We start from the raw sequence: 21,250 nt of genomic DNA, 5'->3' as shown, positions 1-21,250 counted from the left end.
GTATCCATTTTTACTTTGCCCCTATCCTGTTAGCGATCATCAGTATAAAGCATTCAGTGCATGCCTCTATTGCTATGCATTACATGCTACAGTCATAGTGTTTCTGACCCCAGTCATAACGATGTGATGTGCAATGTTTGTCTGATAGAACAGATTTCCATTAGTCAAAAATTCCATATTAACCATCACCATAAGGGCTCTTCCACACTTGCGTTTTTCTTGTGCTTTTCTTTTCTTCACGCGAATGTCAATGGGACTTTCTAATGTTAAAAATGCTTTGCACAAAAATCAGAAGGCGTTTTTAACATTAGAAAGTCCCATTGACATTTCCGTAAAAAAAAAAAAAATCAGCGACAGCACATGAAAAAAACGCGCAAGAAAACCGCACGTGAGGAGGAGCCCTAAATGATAGTTAACCCCTTAACGACTGCCCCATCGGGATTCTACGTCCTCAGAAAGTGGGCTTTAATCCTAGAGGACGTAGTTTTATGCATCCTCTTTGGATTAATGCCCACTGGCCTGAGGACGTGACAGCTCCATGCTGTCGGTGCCCACAGGTAGCCGACAGCATGGAGCTGTCATCCCAGGATGCGGGCAGTCCCCCCCGGCATTGCGATCGGCGCTATCCAATCGATAGCGCCGATCGCAAAAAAGTAAACAAAACTGTGTAAAAAAGTAGTAATTCAGCTGCTCTGATGGATCGGATCCATCACGGCAGCTGAAAATACTCACACGGCTTGTCGGCGGTGTCCCCCGGAAATCTGGTCCTCCCGGACCGCCGGCGGCCTTCTGCGCATGCGCGCCAGGCGATGACATCACGCGCACATGCAGAAGCCCGGGTGTCCCCGGCAAATTTAAAATCTCCTGGCTCCTGAAGGTAGCCGGGAACCAGGAGGTGTTACAGGGGACCGCTGTGAGCGGTCTCCGGGTCCGCGATCGCCGCTATTCATTGGATACTGGCGATCGCGAAAAAGTTGAAAAACTAAAAGAAAAGTGAAGTTTCACCTCCCCTCATGGATCGGATCCATGAGGGGAGGTGAAAATACTCACCCCCGGTCCTCTGCGATGTCCCGGGACCAGAAATCCCCGTCTGCACATGTGCACAGAGGGGCTCGAGCCCCGGGAAATTCAAAATTCCTCTGCTCCTGGCTGCCATGTGTAGCCAAGAGCAGAGGGATGTCACTGGGGACATGATCACTGTCATCCAATGGATGACAGTGATCATGTAAAGTAAAAAAAAAAAAGTGCAAAAAGTAAAAATAAAAAAGGGGTAAAAAGTTAAAAAAAAGTTTAAAAAAAGCTTGCGTTTCATCTCCTCCCACGGATCATATCCATGAGGGAGGATGAAATGACGTACCTAAGGCCCGCGGATTTATCCGCGGACCTTACTCCAGCTTCTGCGCACGTGCGCGTCGCCAATATGGCAGGCGCATGCGCAAAAGCCGTGGTAATTTAAAATTTCCCTGCTCCTGGCTACAAAACTTAGCCGAGAGCCTGGAGATTTCACGGGGGGCGCGGTGAGCGGTTCCTGATCACGTGTTCGCCGTTATCCAATGGATAATGGTGATCACGTAATCCAATGGATAATGGTGATCACGTAAAAGTAAAAAAAGGTGAAGGTTCATCTCCCCTCACCGATGCGATCGGTGAGAGATGAAACTTTTTACAGGAGGCCTCCGTATTTGCACCCCGACGCAATCTTCTTCCATGAACTTTCCCGTATTCTGCGCATGCGACCGCCGGCAAAACACTAGACACATGCGAAGGAGTCGGGGAGCCCAGGAAACTTAAAATCTCCTTGCTCTCAGCGACCATCGGTCGCCGAGAGCCTGGAGCAGTGACTGGTGGCCTCATTGAGCGGTCCCCGGTCACGTGAAAAAAAGGTAGCGATCTACCTTTGGCCGGTCTCACATGACTGGATAGGAATTACGGATTCCGCATGCGTCTGATCCGCGGTAATATTTAGATCAATCGCATTGGATTACACAATGCCGCTCACATTAGCGGGTTGGAATTGTGTAATCCATTCGCAGAAAAAAAGAGAACGCAGCAGGTTCTATTTTACCGCGGATATCGGCAACATAGAGCCCATTGTGCTCCATGGTCGCGGATATACCCGCTGCCCATACGCAACTACCTTGTATACGGGCTACGGGTACCCGCGACATCGCTAAGCGACGGCGCAGGAAATACAAACAAAAAAAAAGGCGTACTGTGAATGACCGCCTGTGTAGGCAGTTATGCGCAGTACATTACGCGGCCGTACGCAGGGTCACAGCCGGGATCCGCTGTGGGCCTCTGCAAACAGATTCCACCTACGGCTCCGTGAGCCTGGTGTTATTCAGACCGCTACCTGTAATATGCAATTTACAAGAAGCCCCGGGAACGCTCGCCTTCCTGCAGTTCCAGGAGCAGCTTGTTGAGCGCCTTCTATGTGAGACCGCCGCACCTCATCAAGCTTACGGAGACTCACAAAGCGCCACTTTTTACACCCTATACCCACCACTGAGGTCAAGAAATGACCCCCAAAAAGCATGAGAGGAGGGGGGATACACGGTTTTATTGCCCCATGTACCCATCCCAACCAGCCTCCGTAATTACCCGTTTTTGGAAATACTACACAGTTCACATTATTACTTTTATCTAAGATTTGGGGAACGCCAAAAAGGGCGCGGAGTGTGTGGGGGGGGATATTTTTAGGGAGTCAATTTTTATTCCGTATAAAAGCAATGGGGCCTGGGATTTATTCAGTTGAGCCCTGCAATCCAACGGGTGTTCCCTCCATTACAGGCCTTGCCATGTTTCCTGTAAGTAGATTAGAGCCACAATGGGTATGTTTCTGAACACGGGACAAACGGGGGTATGCATTTTGGGGTGAATGTCTGTCTTCATTCCTATGTACACTGTACAAAAAAAACAGTTTTTAAATTGACAAAATTGCCAAAAAAAATGAAAATCGTAATTTTTTCCTTCTGCTTTGCTTAAATTTATTCAAATACTGTGGGGTCAAAATATGCAGTACACCCCTAGATGAATTTGTTAAGGGGTCTAGTTTTTAAAATGGGGTCATTTGTGGGGGTTCTTTATAGTTTTGGACGCTCAATGGCTCTACAAGTGGGCAATGGGACCTGGAATTTATTCTGTTGTACCCTTAAATTCAACGGGTACTCCTTCTATTATAGGCCTGGCCACGTGTCCTTTAAGTAGATTAGGGCCACAAGGGGTATGGTTCTGAACACAGGACAAACAGGGGTATCAATTTTGGGGTGAAAGTCTTCATTCCTATGTGTGCTGTACAAAAAAAAAGTTTTTAAATTGATACAACTGCCAAAAAAATGAAAATTGTAATTTTTTTTCCTACTGCTTTGCTTAGATTTATTCAAAAATTGTAGTGTAAAAATACACAGTACACCCATGGGAGATAAATTCGTTAGGGGGTCTACTTTTCAAAATGGGGTCATTTGTGGGGGTTCTCTGTCGTTGTGGCCGCTCAAGGGCTCTACAAGTGGGCAATGGGGCTTAAATCACCTTCATGCTAAATTTCTGTTCTGAAAGCCACCGACTACTCCTTTCATTTTGGGCCCCGTTGTGGATCCAGACAAAAGATTTGGGCCACAATGGGCATGTCTCTGAACACGGGAGAAACAGGGGTATCCATTTTGGGGTGCAAGTCTTCATTCATGTGTGTGCTGTACCAAAAAAAGAGTTTTTAAAATGACAGAATTGCAAAAAAACGAAAATCACAATTTTTTCCTTTTGCTTTGCTTCAATTCATTCAAAAACTGTGGGGTCAAAATGGGCAGTACACCCCTAGATAAATTCGTTAAGGGGTCTAGTTTTCAAAATGGGGTCATTAGTGGGGGTTCTCTTTAATTTTGGCCGCTCAAGAGCTCTACAATGTGCTATGGGGCCTAAAACGCCTTCAAGGAAAATCTATGTTCTGAAAGCCACCGACTACTCCTTTCGTTTTGGGCCCCGTTGTGCATCCAGACATAAGATTAGGGCCACAATGGGTATGTTTCTGAACACGGGAGAAACGGGGGTATCCATTTTGGGGTGTAAATCCTCATTTTCATGGGTTCTATAGGGAAAAAAAATTATCTTTAAAATGACATATTTGCAAAAATATGAAATTTTATTTTTTCTCCCCTAAATTGAACTAATTCCTGAAAAAAAACTGGTGGGGTCAAAATACTCATGACACCACTCAGTGAATACATTAAGGGGTGTAGTTTTTTTTAAATGGGGTCATTTGTGGGGGGTATCTATTATTCTGACACTTATGAGCCTTTGCAAACTTGGCTTGGTGCAGGAAAACAAAGTGTTCCTCAAAATGCTGAAAACTAATGTTAAATTTGTACGTCCTCTAAATGGTTAAAAAAAAACGTTTTTCAAGTGTGCATTCAGAATAAAGTAAACAGATGGAAATACATATCTTATCAAAAATTTGTACAGTATGTTTGGACATATTTGAGATATTACGGTTGAAAATGTGAAAATGACAATTTTTTCAAAATTTTTCCAATATTGGTACTTTTAATAAATATACACAAATGATATCGGTCTCTTTTTACAACCTAAATGAAGTAAAACGTGGCGAAAAAACAGTGTCAGAATCACTTGGATATGTAAAGCCTTTACGGAGTTATGCTACGTTGAACGACGCATGTCAGATTTCCAAAATTTGGCTTCGTCACTAAGGGGTTAACTAGTTACCCTAGAAAAAAATTACTTAAAAGGGCACTCCAGTAATTTTATCATTTATTATGTACCTATCCCCCAGTATATATTATGACAAGGCATTACACAGAATGGCCTGCAGAGAGCTGTAAAGAAGGCATTCTGTGTGCTAATCAGCAGAGACAGATGTATAGGTATGTCTAGAGGCGCTAAAACCTCCACACACTAAGCATTGTGGCTGCTGGGGTTATTCAGGGAGAGGTCTGTTGCCATACACACTAATGAAGGATGGAAGCTGGGACAGACACCCTGCTTCAGTAACCAATGTGATAGACTTGTGATGGTGTTTGAGGTACCAAGGCCTCACCGGTATTAGTGTATCTTGACGCCACCGGAAGTTAGGGGTTGGACAGGAGGAACACCTCTCTCGCACCCCCAGCTCCCGATAGGTGCAAGTATGGAAGGTCCTAGCAGCCTGTATGCAGGCAATGGATGCTGCTAGGAGCTTGCTTGGCAGCCGTTTTACATTATCTGCCCTGGAGGTTTGAAGCCCCCGCCGCAAAGAGTTTTCCAGCACGCCGCCCGTGTCGCGTACTGTTCCCAACAACACTGCAAACCACCCGCACAAATATCTTCGGAGTACTTCGGCCCTCTATTCCTTGCGATGCAGACAGCGGGGCCCGCTGCAGCACACCCCACAGCTGAAAGCATCCTCCGTGCAGCCGGGGCAGAAGAGGTCCTTCCGCTGTCTTTCACCGTTGAGGGGTGGCAGGAGCAGGGAGAGAACAGCGGCGTCAAGCGCCTTCCCCGCCGCCGGACGAACTCCCCACCCCAATGCTTAGCACCATTTGTTTTTTTTCCCATGTCGTACACAATGCAAGAAACATTACCCGATAACTTTATTCGAGGGTATGATTACTTCGATGCCAAACTTAGGGCTTATTCAGATGGGCGCATATCGGTCATGTTTTCACACCCGACTGATATATGCTGCTCCTCTGATGCATTGGTTTATAATGCATCAGTGCACAGTGGCGTATCTCCGCAGCGTAAAGACGCCAGACTGGGAGCCAATGACAGCAGCAGGAGAAGGGAGGTGGGGACTTGCAAACAGTGGCGAGGGGCGGAGAGAGGGTAGGAGCTCAATCTACTAGCTCCTGGCCCTTCCTGCCTCCTCCCCCCCCTTGCAAATAAAATATTTTTAGGCCACAAGCGCCATAGGCAAAGGCGACAATCAGCCATAAGGCTAATCGGTAGAGCTATAAGGCTAGAGGTAAAGCTACGAAGGCTACTATTCTATAAGTAAAGCCATGATGGCCATTATATTATAGTCAACACCATAAAAAAGGACATCAGGCAAAGCCCTAAGGCTATCAGCCAGAGGAGACTTTGTCCTCAATATATACACATAGATGTGAGGTAATCTAACTGACCTCTGTGCATATACTGAAAGGCTGTAAAGTACATAAGGAAGCGGCCATAAACTGCAAGGATGGAGCATGCCTTTAAGGCTAAGGAGGGGCTGCAATCTCCAGTCTGGGGGTAAATTTCAATAAAAAGTGAGGCGTGGCACATTCTGTAGAGGCACATCGGTACACGCAGTCTGAGGTGAATTTTGACGCTTCTCTATGTGTATACATCTTTTAGTCCTCAGTGGCACCACTTGGGTTAGTAAATCTGCAGTCTACAATAAAAAAAATTGTGACATTTGTAGGTCCAGAAGAGCTTAATTAAAAGAAAATTATATTAGTAATAGCAGGTCAGGTTCTTTAGCTACTTCAAGTGTCCAACTCACAGAAGCAAAAAAGATAATATTTTTGTTACCTGCAACTGCTTCTAAAGAGAGCAGCGCTTACAGCATATTTTCCCCTCATTGACTTTAATGAGTAACAGGTCTATTGAAATATTGCAATTACAATAAATGCGCGCTATACTATACGTTACTTTGAGTTTGGAAACTAGTTTTAGGCCTCCTGTTCACGGGGATCTCACTGCGTTATCCGCAGCAATAATCCGGCCACTGGTAATGCAGTGAACGCTTTCCATAGACTTAACTATAGAAAGCGCAGCCCGATGTCGATTGGAGAATCATAGCAATTCTCCACTTGTGGGATTCAAATCGCGACATGCTACGATTTTCCCTGGTCAGCCCATCTATCAGATTCCGCCTCAGCTGTGGACAAGCAGCCTTAAGGGGGACATGCATAGGCAGTATGCAAACTGGGCATGTTCAAAGTTCACATACAACTTCGCAGCAGAAATAACTACAACTAAAAAAATATGACTTCTATTTATTTGAATGTCCTTGTGACAACAAGCAGAGGATTTCTGTTATTCCCATTGAGATGAATGGGACACTTCAGAAATTTCCATGACATCTTTTAAAATGCCTGATCATTTGTTTGACAAGGCAGAAGTACATGAAAGCATGAAGTGCAGACTTTGCTAAGCATCTATTATGGTAGGCAGGAGAAATAGCTTAATGTTTTAGCCAGATTGAAGGTGGTTTTTAGTGTCCTTTTTTTGCACTTTGTTTTAAACCTAGTTTTAATTAAGGCCCATTTACACGTAACGATAATCGCTCAGAATTCATTTAAGCCCCCGAAATCATGGGCATCATGCACTTTTCGTTAGAACAATGATTTTAAGGAACTTAAAATCCATCCTTCAGCTACTGAGATAAAGCAAACATTTATCTCTCAATAGACCACACGCTGTTAGCTCCGCAACATGCTGGGGGATAATGGAATGTGGGAAAACCATTCGCACAGCTGAGCATGTGATTAAACAAACACTGGGTTCTGCAAACAGCTCCTGAAGGTCCTTTTACATGCAAAAGGGGATATAGTGTCAGTGGCCATTTACACTTCATGTAAATAGTGCTAAATCTTTCAGATTGGAAGATTATCTTTGCCTGTAAAAGGGCCATTAGTAAACGAGAGGGGCAAGTCAGTAAATGTATATAAACAGTCAACTAATTAGTAAACGAGTAGTAGACAACATAATAGCTTGTACAGTTGCACTCCATTTCTTTACAATTCACTCAAAAGCCACTCCCCAAAATTACTTGACTTATGTAAATACTGCATGGAAATGTGATTGGAGAGTCTAGCATGGACTTCAGTTACTTGACTACTGAAACCTGTTGGTCCATGTGGACAGGACAAGCTGTCGGACAAATGCTTCCTGATAGCTCAGCCCCAACGATGCTCAATCCTGTGCCATTAAACAAACGAATATCGCTGGAAACACTCAAAGCGCTGCTGGAATAGAAATGGAACAGGCCAGAGAGTAACCCCTGCCTCTAATCACAGTAGTTGTTCTGAAGGGATTCTTGGTCCTGTGTAAATGCATGCAGCGGCTGAATATCGTTTAAACCCCCACAGGATTGTGGGAATTTGAACGATCATCCCGTGTTGAAGTGTCATAAGCGTGGCAAGGTTGTTTTTAAAAAAAAAAAAAAAAAATTGCAAAAAGATAGTGTCTGTAAGGCAGAATATTCAAGTACTACAAACATTCCCTTTGATGTGGCATTTGTGCCCACTTTTGAATCCATACTGTCCTACCAAACAGAGCACACCCAAAAAAGTGCGAAAAAAACCCTTAAACAATATATCCAATCATTTTGATCATGGTAAAAGCTGTGGGTGTAAGCGTGGAGATGGCAGATACAAAGCCCTGTATAGTGGTTTTCACACAAAGGTGGCTTGGTGATTAGCACTGTTGCCTCGCCGTCCTAGGTTCAAATCCAACAAAGAACAAGATCTTGATGAAGTTTGTATGCTTTGCCTGCATTTGGTCCTAGTACTCCAGTTTCCTCCAGCACTCCAAAAATATACTAATAGGATGACATAGAATGAGGCCCCCATTGGGATATAGTGTGATGTAAGTGAAGACCTAACCCACGTTTTAGTAACTACTTGTATTCCCCATAAAATAAATTACAAAGCATCCTTTTAGAACTCTGTTGTGCCATTTCTCCATTAATCCTCTTGACAATTTATTACATTTCTAACTAGGCGTTACCCCTTCGTCAAGGAGAAAGGCATCTACATACGGGAGTCTGATACGGTCAGTATTAATTGGAAAGTGTGTGTGCAGACAGGCCTCAATTGATCACACTGCTGACTAATCATGAATTAAAAAAATTAATTATATATACATACACACACTATGAAGATACTTTTATTCTGTATAAAATTCTGGAGTAATAAAACAGATAGCAGGAGAGGAGACTGATTCTTTTCATGGGCAAATTTACATGCAGCAGATTTATTGCTGAAAGTTTTGCAAATGACCCATTCACTTGAATAAGGCCTGCAGGAAACTGGATTTGCTGCAGAAACAATCCAATTCTTAAAATAAAATGTGTAGGCTTACTAAAACAAAAAACCTTACTACAATAAAATAAATTACTGCATGTGAACTCACTATTTAAATGTGTAGGTGGGATTGGGAAGGGGGGAAAGCCTACAGCATTGCTTGCTATAGGCTGTCTGGCACTACCACTCCATCCTCCATATATAAATTAGCTTGTTTGCAGATAGTTTTTTCCTGTTATATCCGAAAGTGAACCTATTCAGGACTTTTGCATTTATAATATGAACACTTTAAAAAGACATTCAATTTACAAACTTTTGCTTCTATTCTCATGAGGTAGTAGAGCTGCACACACAAGAACGCAATACACATTTAAATTACGTGTTTATTTATTACGCAAACAAGATCCTTAATAGCCAATTGAAATCCTATTAGAAAATTATGATACCTATAATTCAAATTTAGAAACATTGCACCAGTTTAGTCAAACCCCCACCCCCATATCCCTTTTGATTACCATCTATTCGTGATGTATCCTTCCCAGAAGATGGCTCCTTCTTGCCTCTGGCCTCCTCTTTGATTTTTAAATATTTAAAAAAAAGAAAAATTGTACTCCTTCTTGAATTCTAAGAGCTTCAAAAAACAAAACAAAAAAACTATTCAGCCAATTGAGGATTCAAAAAATCCACATGAATGTAGTTAAGATGGGGCAAGAATCCACTCCTATGTTCTTGTTATCTGATCCCGCTCCATGAATCCTGGTAATGCATTCTCCCTATCCTATTCACTCCTTCCTATGATTTGAATCCAATGATCCAGTTCCAGGATTGGGATCCAGTGAGCCCTCTCCAATCCAAACCTTTACAACCAGCAAAACCAAAAAAAGAGGCAGTTAGATATTATCAACATAGGTTTCTGGGAACTGATCAGTTATATGTGCATCTTGTTGAAAAAAAATGGCACAGATAACCTTTACATTCCCAAAACAAATGAAGTATGGTTTCAAAATTAAAAAGGAATTACAAAAGGATACTTTACTAGATGCCTTATATAGGCTTGAAAGAAAGTGCACCACTGGCACAATCTTTGTTAACCACATACCTGAAGGATCAGCAACTTTTCAACCAAGATCAGCCATTAAGTATGCTTGAAAGACTTCATAGGTAAGGCATATGCCCTGGCCCGATCACAGGTCTTATGACCCCAACTAACAGCATCGTAGGGATCGATAACATTAGTTCAGACCATCAGACCCACTGTCAGGCAAAGGCAAGTGTCTATTACTTCCCCCTTTTCTGTGACCAAATCTTTTCCTGGTTATAAATCATACAGGTGTATAGCACACATTACCAAAAAATTTCCTTCATAGATGTTGCTACTGGTTTATGCAAACTTGTTGCTTTTTCTTTTAAAGGGGCAGTCCAACTTCTAGCTCATCACTGTTTAGGCTGCCTCCTCTGCAGCCTATACCAGTGATTAGACATGAGGCGTGTTCAAGACTACTTCAGACTAAGCACTTTAAATAAACTATAGGCACAGATCACTGCTCTGTCCTAATAGAGATGAGCTAAAACACAACTAAGGAGCAAGAACTAAGGAATAGCAGTGTGGGAAGTCTTACTCTCCCAGCAGAAGAGGTCATGTGGAAAGTGCAATGTATGTTGGATTTCAACATGCCTTATTCTTGGTTCTCATGGGAGATATGCTCAGGGATGAATAAGCTGTCAGCCAAACAAGCATTCAGCTGATAGCTAAGATAATTCGACACTTTCCATCATACAACCAGAGTGGCTGTAGTGACATTTTTGGTGAATTTAAGAAATTGAGTCAATATTGTCTTTTTAATTAAGCAAGATGCACTACATCACAGCTGTGGAAATCCAGTGAGGTTTTCACTTCAACACTAACTACACCTAATAGCATTATATGTAATGCAGTTTGTGGCACAGCAAGCAGTCAACAAGCCTTCTTGAAATATCACACGTTAGTGCCACTCTCTAGTATCTGATATTCTACATAGATGGTCAGACTTGCAGGTACAGACCTGTTTCTCCTGGTACAGGCAGCAGTGTGAGCAGGCCACATACAGTTGCCAGTAGAATCAGGATAATATGCCTACTACTTCACCAATCAAAGTGAGCCTTCCAGGCCTGGACAAACAGAGATGGCTGCACACGTTTCTCTTAACTACCTGAAGTATACTGCATTAGTTTGCATTATTAGTCTTAAGACACTAGACCTGCTTTGATTGACCAGAGCTGCCCATGTGAGCAGCACTGGCCAGTCCAAGCAGCATGCAGTGCCTTAAAAGCTGCCAATGCACAGAGTGCATCAGGTAGTCAGAAAAGTGGTTCAGCCATTTATTGGTCCAGGGCCAGAGGGTCGCTTTAACATGGATACAGTTTCACTGCCCCATAGCTGGACCATCCCTTTACAAAAGCTAAAACACAAGCTGCTTTACATAAAGATTAAACTTGGACTTCTAGTTTCCATTGCTTGAAAGAATATGAAATATTTAATAAGTTGACTGGGGACATGTAGGAAAATTAATTCCCCATTAAAATTTAATCTTCACAAACTATCCCAAATTCAAATAAGCATCTGAAGCTTTTATAAGCGACTGCATTGTTTTACATGAAGCCAGTTCTTAGTTTAGCATTTTAACTTTATATAGTATCAACTATTAATTAGATCAGGTAGACCAGTATGCTAGGGAAAGAAACATAGGAGTATTTAAATAAAGCCTAGAGAGTCAGGGCGCCACCTACAGGTCTGAATTAAAAAGCAAATTAATAGGTGACGCACTGAATCAAAACATCTGCCAATGTATAGCAATCTTACACAAACAGAGTTTGAAATGTATTTTAATTGACATTAAAAAATAGCAATTATATTTACTAGTCACAAAGAGGACATGCAGAGTTAGCAGTACTGATATTATACTCTACAAGTTAGCAAGTCCACAAAACAAGTGTATTGTGGCACATTCACTTACAAACACATAATTGACATTAGGTTATGATAGGAAAACACCACATTTGGTTGCCTGTATTTGTCTTTAACTTAGCATAACTTCAATACTGCCAATTTCATCTCACAATAGCACTTGGAGTCATACCATGGCCTCCATATTTGATTTGATCCTCCTCAATCCTCCATTTGACAATCCTAAAATGATTGAAATGTCCTCCATTATCCTTTAATCCATCTCTTCAGATATGTCTACAGAAAGACACATGAAAAGGCAAGGTAAAATAAGGTTTCCCCACACAAAAAAAAATGCAAAGTTCATACCACAGCTACCCAAATCCCCATTCCCATAAACAATGCAGTTAACACACCAGCTCTGGTGCTTCTGAAGAGTGGCTAGCTTACTTGCAGTGAAGTTCTGTCTACAACTGAGCAGGAATATGTAGATATAAGGTTAGCCTTCCTATTCTACACAACAGGCTTAACACTTCAAAACTTTAATAAAACAGTGAACTGAAAAAAAGAAAAGCAAAAGGACTTAAACTGTATACAATGTAAGGGTCTACAAAAAAAAAATAAAAATTATTCACTGTCAACTATTTATGTACGTGAACGGGATCTGCTGTGGCGGGGAGAATAGCGAGGGGATCCACGGCTTCTTCTTGGAGAGTAGCTGCGGCTGCGACTGTTGCTTCTACTACGGCTCCTGCTACGACTACGACTGCGAGAACGTGATCTTCCATAACTTGGACTTCTTGGACCATCAACTTTTACCCGAATGTAGGCAGTTTCTCCCTATTAAACAGATAGAACCTGGGATTGAACGAGCCAAGCTTAACCAGCTTTGCAATTTAGGCAAGATGAAACTCTACATTTGAATGTAGAAGGAATCCACGTTCTGGTGAGCTCTTACCTTCTGACCATAAAGTTAATCATTAATAGCCATGCAGCAAATAGAAGGAATGTGATGAAATATACCTACCTCATGCGACCTGAATTTAGTGTTATCCAGTTTTCGCACAGCATAGGTCATATCTTCTTTTCGCACAAATTCCACGACACCAGTACCATCCCGGTAAACATCGGCATAACATACATCACCTGCCTCACGCATGTGATCCTTAAGATCCTGCCAGCTTCCACTTGGAGGCAGCCCTGAAACACAAAAAAGTAAATTCAATAAACTTTTTTTTTCTGTTTTAAATCCCAGTACGCTTAACCTCTTTTCCCTGCAGCCAGTTCTGGCCTTCCCAACCAAGCATAATTCAAATCTATTGTTACATTGAAGTACTAACTAAGGCCCATTTAGACAACGATTATCACTGAAAATTCGCTCAAAAAACATCTTTTGAGCTATAATCATTGGGTGTAAATGGGCCCATCTTTCACTTTTCTGCCAAACGAAAGTGAAAACCATTGTTCGGCAAAACAGCTCATAAGCAGGACCGCACGCGGTGTTCTGCCCAGGGAGCACCGATAACAGCGGATTGCATTCTCTCAGCCACGCAGCAGAACAAAGGGAATGTAATCAAGGAAAAGCGGGTAGTCTATTCCCTGAACACAGTTCCTGGCGTGTAACAACGCTACTAAATCGGTACCAATAGGCATTAGTACCAAGTAGTAGCTTATGCAAAATGATCACTCAAAAGCCATCTTTTAAGCAATCATCTTTGTAGTGTAAATGCACCTTAAAGGTTTTTACTTCTCCAAGCGACCATGGCACTTTATGTTAAGGCCCATTTACAGGGAGTGATGATCGCTCAAAAACGATCTTTTGAGCGCTAAATTTGCATCTAAATGCGCGGCCATCGTGCACTTTTCGTGCGGTGCTAGTTGATCGCTAAATTTAAGCTAGCCTAAAAATCATTGTGCGGTCTTATCAGGACCGCATGCTGAGTTCTCTGCGGGTAGTGCTGATAGGTTAAGTAGCTGAAACAATACTGTGGGAGAACAAAGGAGCTGAAGGCAGATAAGAGCCCTCCAGCTATTAACTGCATTCAGCTAAAGGCTTCATTTGCACGCTAATAAGCTATTAAGTAGCTACTTAATAGTTTATGCAAAATGATCACTCAAAACTGTCAGTCAAACTGTTTGAGCGATCAGCGCTCCGTGTAAATGGGCCTTTAGTCAATTTTGGTTGATCTGGGATTTTATTTTTGGTTTAATACACAAACTGAAAATTGCATATTTTTCAAACAGTTTTTTTCTGCTTAGTAGGTATACATGCACATGGTAGTAAAAGAGTTGCGCCTGGGATTATTGGGTGAAGCTTGCATCGTTCAGCACTTAGACATCCCATTCATCTGCTGTCCGATGTGATGAACACTGTAATAGAGGCCCTAGCAGACCCTGACAAAATGCAAGCATGTCCTCTCTCACTTGCCCAGAATAGCACTTAATGTGTTATGCTGGCGATACAGGTCACACTTGCGTTTTATCAGGGTTGGCTAGGGCCTTTACTTTAGGGACAGACGTCAGGACAGTTATTCCATATTACACCATAGGGCTAGGACAGCTGACAGGGAATGCTAATGTGATTTTTTTTTTTGCAATGTTACCTCCCAGCTATATAATATCCTGCGAGGCTATATTGTCATACATGGAACCCATTGTGGATTAAGGCTCACTTCTCCACACCGTTGAGCACTACAAGTACCATCATACTGTGCAACACATTTAAGTGCTATTTTAAAGAAAGGTGCCAAGATTAACTTTTTCATTGAGGCTCTGGTTTACTTTTGACTGTAATGTGGTTTATACAAAAATCTATTAGGAGACTCTCACACACTGCATCTGCAAAACTGCAGGATTTTGATTCCGGACACTTTGCCTTGATTTTTACCGACGTTTACTAAAGCAGGTTACTGCGTTGACATCACTTAATGCACCCCATCATTGTGATGGGTGATGGTGTGTTAAAAAGCACACAAACGCAGCAAATTAGTGCAGACAATGCTCGAAAATAGCAGCATTTAAGCGCAGGGCTGCAAAACCCAATTGAAGTCAACGGGAGGGTTGTACCGCAATGTTCAAAATGCCACAGTAATCGTGGTAAAAAGTGCATGTGTGGCCTTAGAGTTCTTGCTTTGGTTACTGCTTTTAGCAGACATAGTTATATATAAATTATTAAAAGATTAGTACAATTGAGGCTGACTGCACACAACCGGGTCGGATTCCCTTCATCAGTACTGCGGATGGTCTGCACAGCTTGCCGTCAGACATGTGCAGTACAGATTTTTCTCTTCAATTCACCCCCCAGGCGATAACGTGGGTACCGGGGACATATCTGCAATGGCACATGCTGCGATATTTCTGCCACTTGCAGAAACTGCAATTGGTTTCTGCGAGTGTGAAGGAAGAATCACTATGCTATGGAGGGTTTTTGCGGCGGAACCCAGGAGGCGGATTCCGCAATGCACATCTGGTCGTGTGCAGCTGGCTTAAAACTTCTCTACTCTATTGCTTATGCAAGTGCTTGTTAAGGTGGAGCACAACAAAGACCAATTGCATTTGTTACCCTGTCCTGTGGGCCAATAATTGACATGTTCCTTTTAATGAATATTTACTATATACTCATTTTAAGTTGGCATCATTTTGAAACTTTACCCTTTAGGGTAATTAATCTAGGGGTATAAGTAGTAGGTTTGCTTTGGTTATTCTGCAGGTCAGCGCTTTACTAACAAACCCGTGTGAATAAGCCCCAATACGGAATATACCCACAAACTCCAGTCCTCAGGGACCACCAACAGGTCATGTTTTCAGGATATCCTATGGTAAGAACACCTGTGGCAATGTTCGAAACACTGACAATAATTGCATCCCTTGTGCAACACTGAGGAAATCCTGAAAACATGACCTCTTGGCGGTCCCTGAGGACTGGAGGTGGGGAACACTGCTATAGGCCATCTGCAGACGGCCAGGTCAGATCCCGCTGTGAGACCCGCACAGAAATAGAACATGCCGCGATTAGTTTTCCACGCGTATTTTCACACGGACAAATCGCGGCCGTCTGCATAGGATTGCGTTTTGTAATGCAATCCTATGCAGGGGGCCATAAGCTTTGCATGTTCTATAATATGCTTCCCGCAGCGGAAACCACATGATTAGCGCTGTTCTGTTTAAGGAAAAGATTACCAAATGTAAACATACCTGATACGACTACTCTGTACTCTGAGCGCCTGGATGGAGGACCATATCTTCCACGGGGTGCTCCACCACCACCTCCGCCACCACCGCCGCCTCCTCCGCCACCACCACCACCACCACCTCCTCCTCCTCCTCCGCCGCCGCCGCCTCCACCACCACCGCCACCTCTGCCTCCTGTCCCTCGGCCACTTCTTGGAAATTCAACACGTAGACGGTAACCATCATAATCGTATCCATCACGTCCGTACACTGCATCTTCCGCATCTCTGTGTAAGGTAAAGTAGTATTTTTATGCTGAACTGTACAGTGCCGTGCAACATGCTGATACTACACTGACATACAAGTTACTATGACCGTGTCTGCATAGTAACAAAAACATACCTCACGATCAAGTCTTAAAGGGGTTTTCCAGTGAAATACTATTGATGACCTATCAGAATAGGTCATCAATAATTGATCAGTTGGGGTCAGTTGCTTGGGACCCCGCCTGATCAGCTCTGCTAGCGCATGTGGACAGCGCCGCAATAACACAGGATGTTAGAGTGGAAGCACTTGAATTTACACATGCGGATTTGTTTTCTGGATTCTGAATGCAGAAAACAAATCACAGCATACTCCATATCAGCGCGGATTCTGTGCAGACGGCTTCCACTGACTTTGCAGACGGGCTGCAGATTCCGCGGCAAAGCAGCAATGTGAAAAAAAACCAAAAAAAAACAAAACAAAAACACACGATCTGTACTGCACCTGCTGGCACTTCCACACACAGTAAAGGGAAAAAAAAAAAAAACAGGAGCACCAGGTCGGATTTTGCTGCAGGCTCCCACATATGGATTCCTATCCGCCCAAGGAGATGAGGCCTTAGTGTATGGGGGCCTTTAGTGCCTTCAAAAGACTATGGTCCAATGTCCACGGGCAGATTTGCTTTGCGACACCCACGTGGGAGATCCGCAAATTAAGCCGCCCCCATAGGGATGCAAGGGCGTCCAGATTAAATTTGCGGACCTTCTGTTCCGGTAAATAAAAACAGAGCATTCTTTATTTTCGTGCGGATCCCAATGGAAGCCATCCGATCAACGGCACACCCACAGCTGACACGGTGGACATGCTGCAGATGTGCAGGAATTTAAAAAAAACAAAACTGTACTGCACATGTCCGACAGCGATCCATGAGGACCATGTGCGGGACCTGGAGGTGCAAAGATCCACACGGATGGGGAAATACATGTATGCAGGGCTGACTGGCAGTGGGCAGGGCGGGATTACCCACACGACACGCCTGTGGACATTGGGCCTATGGCTGCTGTCTCATCTATGTTAGGATCAGTTCAGGGTTTCCATTTCTCTGCTTCCTTCTTGGAGGAGAGAAACTAAACAAAAAGATAAATCTGTTTTTTCCCCCCACAGATGTGAGTGGGGTTTATAAAAGAAAAAAAAAAAACAGGACGGAAAGCAAACAGAAAGCCTTTCATGGTGTCCATATTTTTGGAGGGAAAAAAAAAGAATGCTGCAGTTAAAAGGTTTTTCAGTTGTATAACAGAAGACAGAAACCCGAATGATCCCCGACTCAGGTGTGAAGCAGCCTTACACCGACAGCATCAGCACCGCCAACTCCGTGCTGGGAGCGGTCATGGTACAGCACGAAGAACCACGCGGAACACCATTCATGGTGTCCCCATGGGCTGCAATCCCACACACTAGTCACCTCCCCGCCTGAACACAGCAGCGTATGCGCGCGTCTTGTGGCCCCAGCAGCGGCCGAGCCGAGACTACAGCGCGGACAATGGCGCCACCGCAGAGGGAGCCGCACGTGCACACCCCCTCCCCACATGGAACAAAGCTCCGGGAGCGTTGCGAGCGCCTCACGCGTGACAAAGCCTGGCCTCCTCCCCACTGCTGGACCGCGGCCGCGCCACTCGTTACCTGGGATCCTCAAACTCCACAAACGCAAACGGAGGGCCGCCTCGTCTGTTCTTTAGGTCTATGTCGCGGATGGCGCCGTATTTATAGAACACGTCCTCGATGTCCTTGGTCCGGATGTCAGGCGGCAGATTCCCCACATAAATGCGGCAATCGTTGTTGCCCGCCGGCCCCCTAATCACGCCACCTCCTGACATCTCCAGCTTGGCGGCTTTATAGGGGAGCGATTAGAGAGAAAATTAACGCTTAGATGCAAACGCTTCTCCCCGCTGGTCGGCTGCTGAATGAGCTGCTCAAAATGGCGCCTTCAGCTTTTCCTACGAACACCACCTCGCGCAGTGATACAGAGAGTGCGGTGTAACCTTCCGCCAGGCAAGGCTGTGTATTAAGTGGAGGAGACGATGCTGCCCGCCAAACTAGGAAAGAAAGAAAGCAGAACAGAAAGGCTCATATAAAGGAAACCCGAGAGCTCTGTTGTCTGCACACCCGGTGGGCGGAGCGGCCGGCTGCGTGGGACGTGCTGAGTCCTGCTTTCCCCCACCACACTGTATTGGCGGGAAAGCTGTAGTTTTACGTGAGGGGGATGTTTCTAGCTGTGTGCTTGCAGGGAGGGGGAGTTTCATGCTTCTGTTCACGGATAGTATAATTGCGTCGGTACCAGCAGTTTGGCTATATTGGTTTCTTGGCAAAATATATATAAAAAAGCATACTAATAGGTGAATCTAGATTGCGAGCCCCTATGGGAACGGAAGCCAATGTCAGTGATGACAAGATAGTGCTGCACAATATGTGTAACCTATAGAAATCCATATGTTCACACACTATACACAAATATCTGTGGCATAAGTTGATTTGCGCTGCAGATATTAAATCTTTTACATGTTAATTTATGGCAGAGCTGGATTCCGGCTCCAGATGCATTTGCGCATACTTGTTCTGTTGCTGTCTTTTCTGTATTGCAGATGGACCTGGCGGCTCGACGTTGCACATCCGTAGTACAGATTTTTTTATTAACCTTTTTTTTCCTATGCCGTCAATAGGTGATGTTGCAGATCTGGGTCCTGTCCACAATGTTCACAGGCGGCAAAACATTTTTATGGTCATAGATATAGCATAGAGGGGATGAGCGTTATACTGAAGGGCAATTTCAAGTCACAACGCCACTGAAGAATAGGAGAGTACAAATTTATGGAATGGAATGAACCTCAGTCCAGGATTCTTGCATAAGTGGAGAATATGAAAGGTCTGAAGGAGGTCTTCCCAATCAATGTATTTATTTTTTTAAACTTAAAGGGGTTGTCCCGCGCCGAAACGTTTTTTGTTTTTTTTTCAACAGCCCCCCTGTTCGGCGCGAGACAAACCCGATGCAGGGACTTAAAAAAAAAAAAAACGCACAGCGCTTACCTGAATCCCAGCGCTCCGGTGACTTCTTACTTACCTGGTGAAGATGGCCGCCGGGATCATCTCCCTCGGTGGACCGCAGGGCTTCTGTGCGGTCCATTGCCGATTCCAGCCTCCTGATTGGCTGGAATCGGCACGTGACGGGGCGGAGCTACACGGAGCCGCTCTCCGGCACGAGCGGCCCCATTCAGAAAAGAAGAAGACCGGACTGCGCAAGCGCGTCTAATCCGGCGATTAGACGCTGAAAATTAGACGGCACCATGGAGACGAGGACGCTAGCAACGGAACAGGTAAGTGAATAATTTCTGATAACTTCTGTATGGCTCATAATTAATGCACAATGTACATTACAAAGTGCATTAATATGGCCATACAGAAGTGTATAACCCCACTTGCTTTCGCGGGACAACCCCTTTAATAAAAATTCAGAACTTGACTTGTAATAATGTTCCCATCCACTAGGTGGTGCTGCATCTCCTGCCATGTGTAGGTTGAAGTAGAGATAAGACACATGATAAAACTGTCACATGCCTGAGCTCAGTGGACTGATTAAGTATGTCTCAGCTCTGTTTGTCTGTTGTTTTAAGGTTTTGAGTGCAAACCAGTCTCAAATTTTTGTGTATGAACATTTGTATTTCAATCAAGGGGGGGGGGTCCTCTTCTGCATTTGTATATTATATATGTGCCCCACCCAAACCAGTTTCATTTTAGCCTGATGAAGGATCGATAGAACACCCGAAAGCTTGCTGCAACATCATGTATCTTTGTTAGCCATTAAAAGGTATCATATCTACAAGATTACTCTCACTGAGAACAATCACACTTTGCTCTACTGACTAACACAGTACCAAACACCCTTTTTTTGTTAAGCCGACCTAATACATGTTTATTGCAGACTTTGCAGCAAGTCTGTGGTTAAGCCTGTAGGGCCCCTTTCACGCAGGTATATTTTTACAGTGTTTGACATGCATTTGCAACTCATCACAAATAGTGACAGTGTATTGCTAGGATATACCAGCATTTTCTGACACTTGGGGGCCTTACAAGGCGCCCACAGATGCTGAAATTGCAAAGACTGCAATGCTGCTTAGCACTACTTTAGTGCAGTATCGTCTTCCCAGTTGTTCCGTGAATAGTGGTGCTTCTAGCCAGTGTAGCTGTGCAGGGAAAAGCTTTGAAGGTGATGCAGTACTAAAGCCAAACATTGATGATCTATGGTATCCTATGGATAGGCCATCAATGTTTATGACACTATGAAAATAACAGTAAGGATGATTTCACACCTGCGCCCTGGGATTCCACTTTCTTGCTCCATTTGACTACGTCTTAGGCCGCCTACACACGGGCGGAAATCCCACGGGATTTCAGCCACTAAAAGCCTGCATAGGAGTGCATTACAATACCCACTCCTATGCAGACGGCTGCGGTTTGGCCGCGCGAAATCTCACGCAGCAAACAAACTGCGGCATGTCGAGCCCTGCACAGAAACATCACTCACCCGGCCACCGGCTCCGGTCTGCACATGCGCCGGTAGCTGGCACATGAAAGAATCGGGGCCGCCGGGCGCAGGTAAGTACGCACTCCTCCCTGCAGGCGCTGGGAGGAGCGCAAGAATCCTCGCCGCCGGATCCGACCCGCCCGTCTGCAGGCGGCCTTAGGGTGTAACTGAAAAGCATAGGACAGATTCCAATGACTATGATGGGATTCATTCAGTTCCTGCTCAGCTTACCCAGCTTTTAGCTGGAAGAAAAAACACTGCATGCAGCGGTTTCTTCTGGTACTTTGTGCCATATATGCAGCAGAACCTCTGAGG

General features: G+C 44.1%; 1 protein-coding gene across 2 annotated transcripts; it reads right to left on the bottom strand.

The window, feature by feature from the left end:
* Positions 1-9,367: 9,367 nt before the first annotated feature.
* Positions 9,368-18,523, bottom strand: SRSF1 (serine and arginine rich splicing factor 1). 2 transcript variants are annotated; one of them, XR_010793279.1, is made up of 5 exons: positions 18,040-18,523; positions 16,120-16,382; positions 12,953-13,125; positions 12,119-12,765; positions 9,368-9,859 (listed from the first exon to the last, which is right to left on the bottom strand). XR_010793279.1 is itself a non-coding variant. In XM_066609397.1 (4 exons), exons 1-4 carry the CDS (start codon positions 18,231-18,233, stop codon positions 12,571-12,573), a joined length of 825 nt encoding a protein of 274 aa, XP_066465494.1. In that variant the 5' UTR covers positions 18,234-18,523; the 3' UTR covers positions 9,368-12,570. The 2 variants fall into 2 exon arrangements, 1 of the variants encoding a protein (XP_066465494.1); XM_066609397.1 differs by having other exon boundaries at positions 9,368-12,765.
* Between the last annotated feature and the right edge of the window lie 2,727 nt (positions 18,524-21,250).

The sequence above is a fragment of the Eleutherodactylus coqui genome, chromosome 1, assembly GCF_035609145.1.
Source record: "Eleutherodactylus coqui strain aEleCoq1 chromosome 1, aEleCoq1.hap1, whole genome shotgun sequence".
Taxonomy (NCBI): Eukaryota; Metazoa; Chordata; class Amphibia; order Anura; family Eleutherodactylidae; genus Eleutherodactylus; species Eleutherodactylus coqui.
The sequence above is the reverse complement of the archived record's forward strand: the minus strand, read 5'-3'. Positions and strand labels throughout refer to the sequence as shown.